This window comes from Cryptomeria japonica, chromosome 6, assembly GCF_030272615.1.
Source record: "Cryptomeria japonica chromosome 6, Sugi_1.0, whole genome shotgun sequence".
NCBI lineage: Eukaryota > Viridiplantae > Streptophyta > Pinopsida > Cupressales > Cupressaceae > Cryptomeria > Cryptomeria japonica.
This window is the reverse complement of record NC_081410.1, coordinates 166,097,160-166,114,381: the sequence shown is the minus strand read 5'-3', so window position 1 is coordinate 166,114,381 and position 17,222 is coordinate 166,097,160. Positions and strand designations below refer to the sequence as shown.

At 35.7% G+C, this 17,222-nt stretch overlaps 1 protein-coding gene across 1 annotated transcript in view; it reads right to left on the bottom strand.

Moving 5' to 3' along the window:
* LOC131033251 (BTB/POZ domain-containing protein At5g60050) overlaps positions 1-17,222 on the bottom strand; it is a 48,516-nt gene that overhangs the window by 13,907 nt on the left and 17,387 nt on the right. The window contains exon 2 of the mRNA XM_057964422.2: positions 5,716-6,921. Coding sequence (XP_057820405.2) covers positions 5,716-6,840 — 1,125 coding nt within the window. The 5' untranslated portion in view covers positions 6,841-6,921. The remainder of the gene's footprint in view (positions 1-5,715; positions 6,922-17,222) is intronic.

The following is a 17,222-nucleotide window of genomic DNA, read 5'->3' as shown; positions in this document are numbered from 1 at the left end:
CATTGTTATGCATCAACTTGGATGGTCTCAATGTTTGATGATAGTAATTTGAAAATCTATGAAATACACCTTAGATGATTGCACTAAGCTCGTGTCAAGATCTATTTGACTTGATGGTGAGACCTTGCCTAGTTTGATTCCACTAAATTTGTTCATCATTTCCTACATTCCTAGGTTTAGAATAGAATTCCAGAACCCTATTCCCTTTTTTCCCTCTTTTTTTAGAAAGTCTTCTTAGAATTAAGTCCAGAACTACATTGCCAAATCCAAAGTTATCAGCATACCCATTCCATATTCATGATAAGCAAAGTTGATTCGAACAATTGTGTAAGTCCCCAAGTGAAAACAGCAATTCACATCGACCATTGAGTTACCCACTCGTCAAGACCTGACTGTAGAAACCTTGGAATCATTTTAGTTGATCTTACCCTTAGCATCTAAGGTGATTTTGTTCAAGAGAGGGTAAAGTACTTTGGTATTTTATTATGATGCTTGCATGTGCATAAAACACACATCAACAGGTTCCTACAAACTTTCTTAGCAAGAGGATATGCTATTTCCTTTGATATACTACTTTCCATGTCGACATCCTTTTGTTCTTTAATATATGTCATTATCTATGGCTTTGGCAACCCTTTTTTATTTGGCCAAGGACAAACTTCTTTTTCTAGGCAAGAATAGCACAAAAGTGAGCTTTCACTCAATTATACAATCTCTTATGCTTAGTTCCACATTGGCTACAATGCTAATGATGACAACCACCACCAATAAGGTGTTCAATCATTGGCGTATGTCACCAAGGAGGTGACTCTACATCAAATTCAAATGAACCCTTTGCATTGGGGGCAACTAAACCAGAACTACCAGCCATTTTCTATTAACCTAAAAAAAAAAAAAAAGCATTACAAATTAACAACCCTGCAAAAAAAAACTTTATAATCCCTTATTCTGCATAAAAAGTTTCCAAAAAAAACTTGAAAAAGTTTGAAAAGTGGTGAAAGATTTACTCGCTTTGTTGTTTAAATTTTCATGTAGCTAATTCTCCCCTATTAGTAAGGGTTTGACTCTCCTATAGCCCTCACATTTGAAGAAAACTGAAGCAACCTTCAAAATCCAACAATGGCAGCTTGGAGGCAAAAAATGTTGCTTTCGTCTTCTGCATTTGTGAAATGAATGAAAACAAGTAATATGCCCTTACTTTAAGGTGAATCTGAGCTTTTGATTATTTTTTTGTTTAAATAAATTGTATTTCAAGTGTTCTTATTTTTTAAAAATTTTCAGCCTAGGTGCTGCAGGTCCCCACTTAAGCACCTCAAGTTCCCAGGCAGTACCCTAAGCAAACTAGCAGTGAACCTGAACGTGTACTAGTGGGGGTGGGGACAATTACTGAGAGAACTAGTGATATGTAGTCGGCAAGTATTGTTTCTTCTAGTAGTGTGAATTCCAAGTTATGTTTCTAATAAACTTCCGATTGCCTAGAATATTTATTGATACATCTTCAATTCTGTCCAACAATTAATAAACTCTTTCTTTCCAATTAGTGGAAACATTGGTCAACAATAACTAAGACTATGCTAAAATATCTTTACAAGCAGTATTATCTTTATTAGGAAAACTCACTAAGGTCATCCATTGGATCTGATCAAAGGTTGGATCTATTGATGCATGTCCTTGCTAGAAGTCAACCAACAAGGACCTGACAATGACAATGGTCAACAAAAACTTTTGGAATCAGCATCCTCATCTTCTAATTTTGCAATCAGTTGGTGCAAAATCTCATGGGTCTTCTGTTTAGAGCATTGCTGTTTAAAAATTTAGCCATAATTGCATTTAAATTTAAAAGTTAACTTACAAAAGCCCTTACAATTGTCTCTTAACAAAGGATCTACTGGTCATCCGAGCAGTAGTCGTGGTATGTCAAACACTCTAAACAACTCCACTAAAGTTGATTTGGAAATGACAGCTACCACCTAGGGCACAAACAACTTGGGGAGGTTCTTGTGGAGTAATTTTATCAACTCTTGAACTACTTCTCGGATCATAACAATTCTATGGCCTACCTATTTAGGATGCTCAGAATTTATGATTGTAAGTTGTCATCATTGATTTCACTAACAGCCTTAAATTTCCTTCTATTGCAATCATATTTTGCAACCCAAACACATTAGGTTTTGTTATACAACCCTAAAAATTCCTTCCTCACAAAAAACAAGCAAGAAAATCTCTCTTTTCCATGGATGAAACTTTCTCTTCACCATATATCCTCCCATAGGGATTTCAAAAACCCTAAGAGGTTATTTTGGTTTGAAAGAAATAACATATACCACTGGTTGAGCACATGTATCAAATAAACAACAATTCTCAGGTTCACTTCTTCCAGTCATCTCATGCATTCTTTCCTCCCAAGTTGCAATAACAGCACTGATACAACATGATATACACAAACAACATTGACTAAATTCATAGGGATGATGTTTTCTTTGATTACCTACCACAAACAATAGCAGTCATGCTGATCTAAAATTATCATGTAATGGCTTAATGTCTAGGATGATGTTTTCTTTGATTGCCTGCCACAAACAATAGCAGTCATGCCGATCCAAAATTTATCATGCAATGGCTTGATGTCTAGGTTATCATCTTGCTCTGTCTTCTTTTTTCCATTGTCATTTTCAGCAAATATCTGCTCATAATTGTACTTCAAAATTATTAAAAGATGCACAATATTTAGGCTTTTGTTACAACAACTGTGTTTCCCTTAGCATTTAAACCTTGTTCCCCCAGCATTTAAACCTTGTTTCAAAGAATCATAACAAGAACTTCTGGAGACACATTAATATGTACAAATACTGTCTCATGGCACAAATGTTTTAAGCCCGTGTTATTTTCATGCCACAAGTCCTTCCTACACAAGAAGTTGGGGACTTGGTCATTAGTAGGGTTCCTCAACAACGTGTCCTTGGGGTATACACACCCATCCTGAACCTCCAGGATACTCTAGGTGCAGAACAGATGTATAAGATGCTTCTCCTCTAAATCTCTTGATCTTTATCAGTTTCACATTAATGCATGTCAATGTTCTCTCTTTGTTTTTGTAAGTTCAACACAACTAAATTGACACTATATTGTTGAGTTTTTGATATCCACCATGAAATCATAGTTCAAGTCACCCTGCTACTAGATGTAGCAAAATTTATAAGACCACAATTACTTGGAGACTTGTACCCTGACCCCTGGTTCTTGACTCCTGAATTGGATTACATATCCATCTCAGAGATACATATTAGGACGTCTGCAAATATCAGGATACGTTAGATGAAATTTCTTCACATCTCCGTATGTCTCCAAAAAATTTCCCTTGAAAATTGAGAAACCTCCTCTAGGAGTTTCTTATGTATAGCACATAAATTACATTGGTCAGTTTCCTTGAGTGATGATAATTGATTGACACGAGCTAAAAGAATTAAAGAACTACATTAGCATTTCCAATTTTCTAATTTTACATGAAAATATATGACAAAGAGGTACTAGGAAGGAGAGAGACAATAAAAGAATTAAGATTTCTATCTGCACTCTAGTTTTATCAGTTGATTGAAAATATAGATGATCTCCAAGTAGCCTAATAACATTTTTTTAAATAATGGTATTCCTATCCTGCCTCCCATCTGCTGCCTTTCGATGATTATGGTTTAAAATTTAACTATTTATGTCATGATGATGATTATCAATTATTAATATAATGAACCTTTACTTTCATTGACATTTATTTCTGTACTTTAAAATATTAATTTTTGAATTATTAAGCATTTTCCATAATTTTGGAGTTGTATAGCCATTGTGTATTTTTGTCAAAATTTAATTATTTAAATAGTTTGTATTATTTGTTGTCTCCAGGTATCCATCTCCCATTGTTTTTGAAAAATGTAATACCAGCACATGTCCCCCTCATTAGGTAACTCCATCCAAGACCAACTTGACAAGTGAATGGAAATTTCTAGTAACTGATATTCCACATATACAAGAAATATTTGTTACAAAAGGAAAGTGTCAGCAAATATGTAGTTATCAAAGCAAAAAGAGTAAGAATTCTTTAAAAATGAAATCTTGTTCAGAGTTTGCAACAATGTAGAAATTTCATGACCGATCAATTCTTTAATCATTGACTACTGCATAATAACCCTTACTATATTACCTACTACCTAGTATATGATCAACACAATATTTGAGCCTACCATAGCTAGTATGGCTTGCATTCTGAGGCCAGATCCATTTAACAATACTACTGTGAAACTAAAGGCAAAAGATTCGTCTTATGCTCCCAACTGAGGCAATAAAAAATTTTGTGAAATTCATATCTTGACAGGTTTCACAGAAAAAATATCACAGATAGGGTCAACAGGCATCTCAATATCTACCGCTTTCTAATTTTTCAAAAATCTAGACTTTACCCTCTTTATGCTCTATACTGGAAGTTGAAAAAAAAAAGGAGGAAGTCCCTATTCATTATAATAAAACATAAGAGAATCTAGGAAATCAGATAAAATAGAGATCAAACAAGTCCAAAAAATGACTGTAAAAGAATGAAATTTTACAATCCAAAATTCAAATTATAAAAATTGAAAATAACTACTGTCCACCTACCAAACATCTAAAACCCTAATCACATTGTGTCATGACAATTTATTACAAGTGCAAAATGTAAGTACAAAAATTAATAAAAGAAAAAACTGTTCCTTTAACGAGAGCAATATTTGTATGGTGTGATTATGGATCCAGAAAAAATTTCTATCCAGTTCAGATTTCTCTGCAGTTCAGGTTTTACATGAATGATGAGGCCAATTATTTGCATGCTGATGGGATGTTGATAGAAAATATGCATTCATACCCAAATGATACTTTGCATGAATGTTCAACATTACACACAAGTGAACAAACCAACAATTGTCTAATCCCAAACTACCAAAATTACTACTCCGACCACCATACTCGCTACTACAGGCATATTGTCCCTGCCTGGAAACAATAAAATCCACACATCTTGCCAATGTATTTATTCCCCAATAGCCAGAAAGATTACAAAGGCAAAGGTTCAAAACAAACACAATAAACCACTAGTATACAAGAGCTCGCTAGGATTTAATCAAAAACCTCTCGAAAAAGATTTTGGGTTACAAGAGCTCCCTAGGATATAAATAAAGATATGGCTGCAGCTGCTGACACGGTGAAACATTTAACATAGAAAGGGAAAACATATAAGTGACATCATAATTTTACCATAAACAATTAATAATAGGCAGACCAAAAGCAAACTAAATTGCATACTGAACACAGAATTGAAGGGAAAGTTCACTAGACCCAATCATTTTAAGCCTTTTGGCATTAGTAAGCCAACAAAAAAAGGAAAGATTCTTGGCAAACTGTGGACCAACTCCTAGAGGCCCCAAAATTTTCAAGCAATCTGACACATGCCTGAACCAGAAAATTTACAGAGCTTATGATTCTGAATCAGTAAAAATTATTTGGTATTCGAATGGTTGTGAAACATCAATAAACAATATATGGTATGTATAACAGTCAGACTATTCAATGTTCAATTTTATACATCTAACGTTGTCTTTACCATTTTCATTTAATAGATTATCGCAAACCATAGCCTAAAGACTAAACAAAAGATGTAAGATGAAAAATATTTTTAAAGATGGTTAAGTAATTCACCTCTCTCTGAGCAAGGATACTCCCAGAAGCAACTGCATTGGCAAGACGACAAGTACAACGTAGGACAAGGGCAGGGAGACCTGGAGCTATGTTCCGCCATGCATCATCTCTAAAGGCTCTGTGTAAATTTGCAGCAAATGTAGCTTGGTCACTCCATTCTTTCACTGCAGTGTCTGCAACTTTTAATTCAATCATTCTTTCTATGAGCCAGAGCAAATGCCTTCCATTAACAACAGCCGTATGGAGGTTCATCCGCTGCATAGCTTCAATCTCATCGTGATCACCGCCTCTCAGATTGGGGCTAGAGTACTCCTCTAAAGAATCCTTCACGCTTTTCAAACTTGTCGCAAATGCATTATCCAGAACAAGACGAACAGCATCTCGAGATGAATAGTCCCGCAGTAACTTAGCCACAAATGCCTTAACTGTTGCACCATTTAAATGACTATGGGTTGCAGTATATATCAAACCATTCAGCATATCCTCCAATGCACTGCCTTTCACAGGAGAGATTCTTGCAAGGAGCTCTGCAGCTTCTCCTTGTTGTAGGAAAGGGACCAATTTCACAACGTCCCTTTCTTCTTCTTCAGTCCATGGCACAGCCTCCAAGAACTGGACACAATAACGTATGCATTCATCATACAACAGCTCTGACGCGATAGGTAGAAGAGCTGTTGCACTTGGAACATCCTTGATTATTCCAGAAAAATCATTCGAATAAAACAGCTGCAAGAGAATATAATACGTCTCCATTGTTCTTGAAATAGGCACACTCAAGTTAATTTGTATCGGCTTCTCCATTTTATTATCTACAGATGTCTGCCACCTCTCAGATAAGAGAGCAGCAAAATAACTACATTTTTTTAAAACATTAGAATGCAAGTAAACAACAGCAGGTTGCTCAACCTCCACATTTTCTTCCTGATCCTTATCAAATGACGTTGAAATTCGCTGTAGAGTTAAAACAACATCTGCACTGGTAGCATCATTGAATCCTCCAATCTTATAAGAATGAAAATGCCTTTCATTTTCTTCATTTTTCAGAATATTCAATTTCTCTTCACTGAATGATGACAGCCGACTGCTGCTGCCAACACGCTGCCTCTTTTTAGATGTAAATGTCATTCTTTGTTGTTCAAACAATATCCTTGGATGCACTGTACAATTTAGAGCAGTGTGTACTATATACTACAAGCAATCCCTAGCCTACATCAAACAAAAAACTAAAATCCATAAACATTATACCATAGATGACATCCAAGATGATATAGATATAAATGAATTCAATTTTTTTTAAATAATTAATCTTAAATTTAGATTTCTACCACTAACTGAAAAAATATATTTTATTGCAAACTCTGGAGCAAAAACTATTATATACAGACATGTAAAATTCAGCCTAAATCATTCAAACTTTTGACGCAACATGTATCAATTGTGAACATTGAAATGGCTATCAATAACTATGAACTCAAATGCTGATAAAAATTATTACAAGTGGGCACATACAATTTATGTCTGAATCGTCTAATTGAAGGCAGGAACAAACTCAATTGTAAATCTCAAAACATTAATCTTTTGTGGCCTACTGTAAGGATTGATATTGTCTATTATTCTCTGGCCAGTATGATCTTTTCAGTATTTTTAGTATATTTTTTTAATTTTCATGGGTAAGGGCCCCACTAGACTCCATTATTAATAAAAAAACAAATAAAAATAAAAGAAAAGTTCCAAAACAAGAAAGGAACAAATGAAAAGCACGGAGAAGAAGGAAAAATGTAAGAGATGAGCACTTGAGGAGAGGAAGAAAGCTTTGACTAAGGGAAGGCCAATAAGAGAGAGGGAACAATACAATAGTGGGCAAGGAGTCAAAAGTTCAAATTTTGCTTAAGTGTATTAATGATTGGTTTCCAAGCATGGCTTAAACCCCAACCGTCATTTCTATTATCATTGTGTGGGTGTTTGTTGATCTCAACAGCCTCTCTTAATTTTCTCCTATACTAAGTAGATATCGTGCCTCGTGTTAAAAGAATGCCCTGCTAGGTTTGATTTATTGATGCATCAATGGTTGATGTCTGTGCCCTGTTTCTTTATCTCGGTGCTTATAGAACAACTTCCATCACAAATGTGAGGGGCTCCACAAAAGCAATCAACTTTGTAAACAATAAGATTAAGAAGTGTGGTTCTCTATGATCCTTAGTAACGAATATGGTTTGAAGGTGGTCTTGATATCTTTCATCCTTAGAATCTTTAAAATCTTATTTAAGATACCTTTAGTGTAAGGAAGAAATGCCAAAGGGTTGTCTATTTCTTCATCATCATTTTTGTGTATATCTAAACACTTTCGAAATGTGTTTATTATTTTACTCATTCATCTTAAAAAAATTCTCAGTCGCAAAATATGTTAGCCAGTATGTTATTTATGGAGACTCTATAAGGCCTTTGAACAAAGAGTTTTGAGGACACCCACTTTTAGGGTCAGGTCATGATAGGAGGAAGCATGAAGGTTAGCATGAGATGAAACCGTTTCTTTTTAAAAAAATGATATCAAGGAAGGTAATTTTCTGCCACTCTCTTATCTCCTCCATAAATTTAATGTTTCCCATTATGTTGTTTGAGTGGAAGTGAAACAAATCCAGATTGTCAAGACCATGCCACTAATTAAGATCAGTATCATTAATGTACTGCTCCACCACCTTGGTTTAAAGGAAAAGAATTGAGGTCTATATCCTAAAAGTGCTCCATTAATAGGTTGACAACTACCGGGGAAAGAGAAGATCCCATAGCAACTCCATCAGATTTCTCATTGGAAATCCCTGTGAAAGAAAAAAAAAAACTCAAGCTAAGTTCAATGTTCAACAAAGAGCAGCTATCTTATGGTCAATGAGTTTATTTATCAACTCAATCACTTTGACAGGGACTTTAGTAAAAGCAAGGCTACATCGAAATTAACAAGAATTTCATCATCACCCACTTGCTTGTTCTTAATGAAGTCTACAAAATGGTTAGTATTTAATGAAAGAGCTCATTTGCCACAATTTGTCATTCTTCTTTCTTCTACGAGGTAAGGGCATTTCTTCTTTTGTGCAAGATTGTGTGTTTAGCTTCACTAGTCAAAACATTACTGATCTGTAATTAATTAGATATTCCACAACTACCAATATGAATCTTATCGATCCTTTATGAAACCTTAGTTGATTAATTGACTACTCCCTCATAAATTAGCTTAACATTGAATTAGTGCTTAGAAATAAATTGTTTATGTGCTGCAAATGAGAGAATCCAATGTGGGCAGAAATTCCAAGTGAATAAGCTTGCTGCCTTCTCTTACCGCTATCCTTAGCAATTTTTACAAGCTCTACACTTTCACAAGGCCTTCAAAGATACATTGAACACTTTTTTAATATCCTCCATTTGTAAGTGTTCTCCAAACTTGTTACAAATTCGCAATCTCAACTGGACACAATTCCTTAGAATTCTCAACTAAAAGCCTCTAAACCTAGCATGAGAGAGTGAATAAAAAGAAATGGAGACACCATTTTTTTTTCTCTTTTCACTAACATGAGCAAAACTGCCATGTAAATCAGGACTAAACAGCCACATACCTGCAAAAACCCCATAACACAAGTGTAACCACCACCCTTCCTTCTGACACCCCTACATCTTAGGATGATGCTACTTATTGGAAAATTATTGTCATTGATGTCAAAGGCTAAGTCACCAGGTTCGAATTCGAATTCGAAGTTCGACAACTTTAAAATTCGAATGAAGTTCGATGAGGGAAAAATTCGAAATGTATAAAATTCGAATTAAATTCGCCGTATGTAATCTTTAAATTGTTTTAATAAATATATGTAATATATCTATAAAATTGCCTAAATAGTTTAACATTGATAAATAGATTTGAAATCGTTACAAAAAGATGACATTTATAAAATATAAACCATAGGAAACATATGCTAGGGCACGAACGACAGGCAAAAATTGCAGGCCACGACTCACGACAGACTGAAGATGTGTTTAAAAAATATTAACAGAAGAAGGCCAAAAATTTATAACAATTAAGAAAAAAAAAAAATTTAAAAGTTCGGCGAATTTCGAACTTCAAGGATGAAATTCGGCCGAACCTGGTGACTTAGGTCAAAGGTCAAACCGAGGCAATATCACTGAGATATTCCATGGAATTTTATACAGAAATCAAATCAGTTTTGGTGCTCAGTTTGGAAGTCTTAATTTGCATTTAATCAAAGAAATAAGTTTTCACTTACTCTTGCCTGGGCCGACCCACACCTAGCATCAATTCGAGGAGATAAAGTAATTTAAAAATTGCAAAATATTTTTTCTGTTGATGTGGCTGACCTCCCACCTTGTGGTGCCCGGGCAATTTAAATTTGGAAATAAATTTCTTAAAGGGGCCGGCCTCTCCTAGTTTAAGCGCCCATTTTCTTGGGAAGAAAATTAAATAAAACAAAATATATTTTGTGCTTGGGGCCAACCTCTTTGGAGAGATGCATCGTTTGGTGAAGAGGTGTCATTACAAGGTATTTTCAGAAGAGGTATTTACAGAAGATGTTATTGAGAAATAGATGAAGAGAAATTAACAAAAATCATTCCTACATTAGAGCAGATCCAGAAAGCGTTGTATTGCAGACTTATGTGCAGAAAATATTGAAGATTATATGCAGATGTAAAGAAGCCCTATTGAGAAGATTTATAAGTTATTGGAGCAATTCTGTGAAGGTTTTTGGTTGCAGATCTAAGAGATATGTTAAGCATATGGTAAGGTAGATTTTGATGGAGAATTAAAATTTTAAATCAAGTCTTGAGTTGATTTATAAAGGAGAATTAAAACCAATTCTGAGTTGGTGCTCAATTGTGGAAATTGGCATCTCCAATGGGTTGGTGCCTCCGAATCATCCAAAGGAGATCGGTGTCTCATGTTGCTTGGTGCCTACGAAGATTGTAAGAAGTTTCTAATACAAGCAATGTTTTTTTAATGTCCCTTTTCTGAAATAGGATTTAATGATAAATAATAATAATTAAATTAAAATATAAATAAATAAATAAATAGATGAATAATAAAATATAATATGCTATAATTACAAGTTAATTAAGTTTAATAAATGGTCAAAAGGCATGAAATAAAAAGTTGTGACTCCCTCAAACATGAGGTATAAAAGAGAGAAGAGAATTTCATTTGAAAGGGAATTATTAATCCATTATCAGAAGTGCAGACCTGATTTAAATAATAAGACAGCAATGAGGAGACATAACCCTTTAAATGGATGTCTCTTTACAAATAGATGTGTCTCCTCAATAAAATACGAAAGCATTAAGGATATGGAATGGAGGAAGGAAGAAAGTGAGGGAAGATAGGAATTAAGGAAGGACTAATGGAAGAAGAAAGGGATGAGAAGAAAACAAAGAAGTGACTCTTTCAAAGGGCAGAAATAATGAACGGTTGTGACTCTTTCAAAAGGTGGTAATTGTGAAAGGGTGTGACCATTGCAAAGGGCAGACATGGTGAAAAGGTGTGACTCTCCCTCACATTGGAGGATATAAAAAGGAAGAGGTCTCATTTGAGGAGGACATCCAAGGGAGCATTTTGGAGAATAATTTACTATTCTCAAAGGGCAGCAATGAAGAGTGATGACTCATTTCTTATGAAGAGGTGTGACTTCGCACAATTGAAGGTATAAAGAAGAGATCAATTCAATTGAGAAGGGGGAATTGGAGGAATCATCCATAAGATTGAAGACAAGAAAGTCAATGTATCAAGAGAGAAATCTCTGATTTCAGAATTAATAAGGGAGAAAGTCAGCTGACTTTGATAATTTACAAGGGCAAGATTTAGGGCAATCCCAAAAGGGGACATTACAATTGGTATCATAGCACCATTCTTGCCAGCCTGAGGGGCCAAGGATAGCTGATGCAACTTAGCCAAAGAGCTCAAAGGGCCTTGGAAAGAGAAAGGTAGAAACTTGCATCCACCAATAACCCTGCACCCAACAATACAAGGAGTGAACAGATGGTCAATGAATTGAGGACCTTCATGGGAGCAGAAAGGTGGAATTGTGCCCTCTTTCTGGCTCTAAGTGGCTAATGAGCCGCAAGGTGGGATTAGGCCCCCTTTCTAGCTAATGGAAGCAAAAAGGTGGGGTTCGACCCGCTTTCCAACTCTAAATGGATTATGGGCAAAAGGATGAGGTTAGGCCCACTTTCTAGCTCAAAATGGATTATGGGCATAAGGATACGGTTAGGCCCACTTTCTGGCTCAAAATGGATTATGGCCAAAAAGATGGGGTTAGGCCCATTTTCTGGCTTCAAAATGGATTGTGGGTAGAAGTGGAGTTAGGCCCACTTTTTGGCTCGAGATAACTTATGGGCAAAAGGATGGGGTTAGGCTCACTTTCTAACTCTAAATGGATTATGGGCAAAGGATGGGGTTAGACCCGCTTTCTGGCTCAAAATGGATTATGGACAAAAGGATGGGGTTAGGCCCATTTTTTGGCTCTAAATGGATTATGGGCAGAACGATACGATTAGGTCCACTTCCTAGCTCAAGATGGATTATGGGCAGAAGGATGGGGTTAGGCCCACTTTTTGGCTCAAGATGGATTATGGGCAGAAGGATGGGTTTAGGCCCACTTTCCAACTCCAAATGGATTATGGGCAAAAATGGTAAGGCCCACTTTCTGGCTCAAAATAGATTGTGATGGCTCAAAATAGATTGTGAGCAAAAAGATGGGGGTAGGCCCACTTTCTGGCTCAAAATAGATTGTGATGGCTCAAAATAGATTGTGAGCAAAAAGATGGGGGTAGGCCCACTTTTTGGCTCAAAATGGATTGCGAGCAGAAAGATGGAATTAAGCCCATTTTTTCGCTCAAAATAGATTTTAAGCAACAAAATTAGGGTTAGGCCCACTTTCTAGAACAAAAAAAAATAAGGGATCTAACAACATATGTATTTGTGTGTATACTCCATGTCTACATATAATCATGTGTCTATTTTGTGTTTTTATGTGTATTCTTTGTGTTTGGTTCATACTTGATGTGTTTTCGACAAGTTTATTCCATGTGTGTTTGGAAACCTATTCCATATTGGGAATCATTTTGAACACTCCATGATCATTGCTCGAGGACAAGCAATCTTGGGTGGGGTGGACTATAATGTCCCTTTATTGAAATAGGATTTAATGATAAATAATAATAATTAAATTAAAATATAAATAAATAATAAAATATAATATACTATAAATACAAGTAATTAAGTTTAATGAATGATCAAAAGGCATGAAATAAAAAGTTGTGACTCCCTCAAACATGAGATATAAAAAGTAGAAGAGAATTTCATTTGAAAAGGGATTATTAATCCATAATCAAAGGTGCAGGTCTGGTAAATATAATAAGATAGCAATGAGGAGACATAACCCTTCAAATGGAAGTCACTTTCAAAAAAGATTTCTCTCTTCAATAAAATACTTAAGTATAAAGGAAATGGAATGGGGGAAGAAAGAAAGAGGAGGAAGATAGGAATTAAGGAAGTACAAATGGAAGAAGAAAGGGATGAGAAGAAAATAAAGAAGTGACTCTTTCAAAGGGCAAAAGTAATGAAGGGTTGACTCTTTCGAAAGATGGTAATTGTGAAAGGGTGTGACCATTGCAAAGGGTAGACATGGTGAAGATGTGTGACTCTCCCTCACATTGGAGGATATGTAGTGTCATAAATTGTACACCTTTATTAGTCTGTCCAATTTCACACTCTCCTAGCACCTATTTCAGTATTTCCCTTTCCTCTATGTATTATAGGACCTGTTATTATAATTAATTAATATTTAATTCAATATTATGCGTCTTATTCCACTTTATTACATCATCACTCTCTTATTTGGGCCCTTAATTTTAGGTGTGCCCTTTATCATTTTATCCTAATTTATCCTTGATCCTACCCTAATTTCAACTCTCAAAGTATATTTTGCATACCTATGCATTATGGCTTGAGCCACTGAGCTGGATTTCATATTAGATCCCCATTATCTTGCATCCCTAGAGACCAAGTTGCTAGGATTCGCCCTGGTCCCACACTTTTTCCCTCGAATTTCGGGAGGATAATTTGGCGGTCATTTGTAATCAAAATCCCGCTCAATGCGGAAACATACCAAATCTAAGTCATCCTAATAAGGCATCCTTATCAATTCATTTTCATAATTACATCTTAAGCTAGCATTATCATCAATTCAAGAGAAATTCTTCTTCCTCGAGAGCAGATCTGATTCAAGTGTAATGTCCCCTACTAGATATAGGTCAGTTTTAATAATAAAATTAACCTATTTCAATACATTTATGATTTAAATTGAGTAATTAGGAGACAATTACTATTCTGATTATTTGAAACAAACCATTATTTCAATACTACGATGTGATTATTTCTTAATCAAGAAAATAAGTGGGATTAAAGTTGGATAGATACCTTATATTGGATGAATGTAGTCTTGGAAGGACAACCTGCACCCAAAAGGAAAGGCAAACACCTACAAGCATATCCATTCTTAATCCGTTATAACCTATTCTAATGTAACAACAGAAAGAGTGGGTATATGAGACATGAACGGGTTGCTTGGGTCCATTATCTACCAAGTCCAAGGAATGGTTGCTTCTAACCTCCTTGCTAGACTTGGCAGCCCATGTTGTTGTCCCTCCAAGCCCATTACCTATACACACGCATGAAAGGGTTGCTTGGGTCTGTTATCTACCAAGCCCAAGGAATGGTTGCTTCTAACCTCCTTGCTAGACTTGGCAGCCCATGTTGTTGTCCCTCCAAGCCCATTACCTATACACACACATGAAAGGGTTGCTTGGGTCTGTTATCTACCAAGCCCAAGGAATGGTTGCTTCTAACCTCCTTGCTAGACTTGGTGGCCCATATTGTTGTCCCTCCAAGCCTATTACCTATACACACATTATCTTGTGAGTCTGGCATAGAGAGTGTAACTAGTTCCTTGACTCCAAGACTTCTTATGACCCCCTCGTCACCACTGGATTACACCTCTACCCTCTTCCCACAAGATGCAACAAATAGATTGGACCACTTCTTCAAGTGCATATATCTTACATATAATAATCTTATATAAATATTGCTACTGTGTTTACAAACATATCCAGTTATATATTTATTTGCAGATTTGTAGTAAACGCCTTGTCACATGAGGTCAGTTCGTACCTTAGTCCTTGCTTATGCAGACTTGACTAATACGATTTGTGTTGATGCTTGGTTGCTGGCATAAGTGATGCCTTTGATCTGTTGTGGATGGCTTTCTGCTATGATCCGAACTGAGGTCTTTTTATGGTTCGAATGTTTTTCATATTGGAGTTTCTTAATTATTCTTCTCTTTTCCAGAATTTCCCCTTTTCCCAGATTATTTGTTGTTTCTATTATGTGTTTCCTTGATCTATTCGTTCTGTTCTTGGATTTATGTTCCAACTCTTAATTGCCTTGGTCTGATTGTTTTCCTCCTGGATTATCTTCGAGTTCCTAGTTGGAGGCTACCACTAACAAGGATGTTACTGCCTGTAACTTATTAACAATTCTGATCTGATCTGATTGATGTTGTTCCCACTGGATGATTTTGTTTCCTTTCCTTTATATCTCTCAATGTGAGGGAGAGGTCACACCTCTTCATCATGTATGCCCTTTGGCAAGAGACACCCCCTTTCACCATTAGCACCTTTTGAAAGACTGCAACTCTTCACTGTTTCTACCCCTTTGAAAGGGAAGAAACCTTTCACAATTAGATCTGCACTTCCTATTTAAATCAGATCTGCACTTTTGATTTCCAAATTATCCCCCCTTCAAATTTATTCTTTTCTGCATTTTATAACTCATATTTGGGGGAGTCACGACTTATCATTTCATGCCTTTTGACCATTCATTAATTTTAATTATATTCTTTTATATTTTAATTCTTATTCTTTTTGTATTTTAATTTTATCATTATTATTTATTATTATATTATATTTCAAAGTGGGCACATTATATCAAGGAACAGCAAATTACATTCTCAACAAGATCCCCTTATGGTCTACAAGATGAATTGCCTTCAATAGAGGTTTAAAATAGAAATGATCCCCTTGTGGTTACTCCTCGCATTTATGAACAAAACATAAGAGGTACCTTAATTGATAATGGGTCAACACTTAACATTTGTTGTATTAACTTATTAGATAAGATAAATTGGGATTATTCTTCTATTCAACCTGATCATCTTTGTGTTCGTGGCTTTGATAATGTTCCTAGAAAGTCACTTCGTATAATCATATCACCTATCAAAATAGGACCCATAACTTTACCTACTCCTATTCATGCCATGCCCAACAATCTTAAATATAACCTTCCTCTAGGTAGACCATGGATTCATGCTATGAAGGCAACCCCTTCTACTCTTCAGTACAATCAAATTCATATTCAACAATGAACTCCACACAATCAAGGCCGATCCTAATCCTTATGATTTTAGTCATGATGAAGTGGGATACATTTCTTCCTTTAATACTATGATTCCTTCAACAGCACAATCTCCTATCAATGATGCTTTCTTACCAAGGAATTGGCGTACATTAGACTTTACACCCTCCTTCAATGGGTATAAGATCCCTCAATCTAAGAATGAAGCCTTGAAAGCGCCTTGTGTGTCATTTATCCAAGCTTCTTCTAAGTCAATTCCCACCTCTCCTTTCAGCACGTCTTGATGATGATGGGGGCTCTTTAGACTTTGACACTAAGAATGAACCCTCTCCTCTAGACATTTCAACGCATATTTCTGATTCTACAAATGGATACAATGGACATGGTTTAGGATGTGTGCAACAAAGTTTTGACGGTTATGAGAAATCTACATCACACTTTTTCAAAGAAGGTTTAGGTTTCCCAAGTCCTCCTTTGTCTGCATCCCCTCCTTCATTGTTTGATACATCTATGTATTCTTACAACTTCTCATCACAACAAGAGAGTATCTTGTATGAGCCTCTTAAAACCAGCTTAACTTGAACGCTCGACAGGTGTCTTCCAGATTGCATTAGGATTCAAACTTTCAAACCATAGCTTAAAAGACCAAGGCCTTGGGCACCCTGGTCCCATCAGTTCACCTCCAAATTTCAATTACAAGTGCGCCATCATATTCCCCTTCCATTTTTGTACCTGTTGTGAAGTTTTTGTTCCATTATCAGTTAGCATAATCAGTCCAAATTGCTAGTTCATGCATGTACCTTCTTACCTTAGATTTAGCATTCAATTTACATCCTTTCAATTACATTTTCAACTCAAACAAGAGGGGAATAAGACTTCAATCAGCATTTAACCCTCTTCCTAATAGAATTGAGGTTGGATCTATCGTGTTCATCCTCCTTTTAATGTGATGCATGTGAAAGATAGGTCATTTCCTAATTTATATAGCATAACTTGTGAAACCCTAATTTTCCATCCATTACAGGATATAAAAAGGATGAGGACT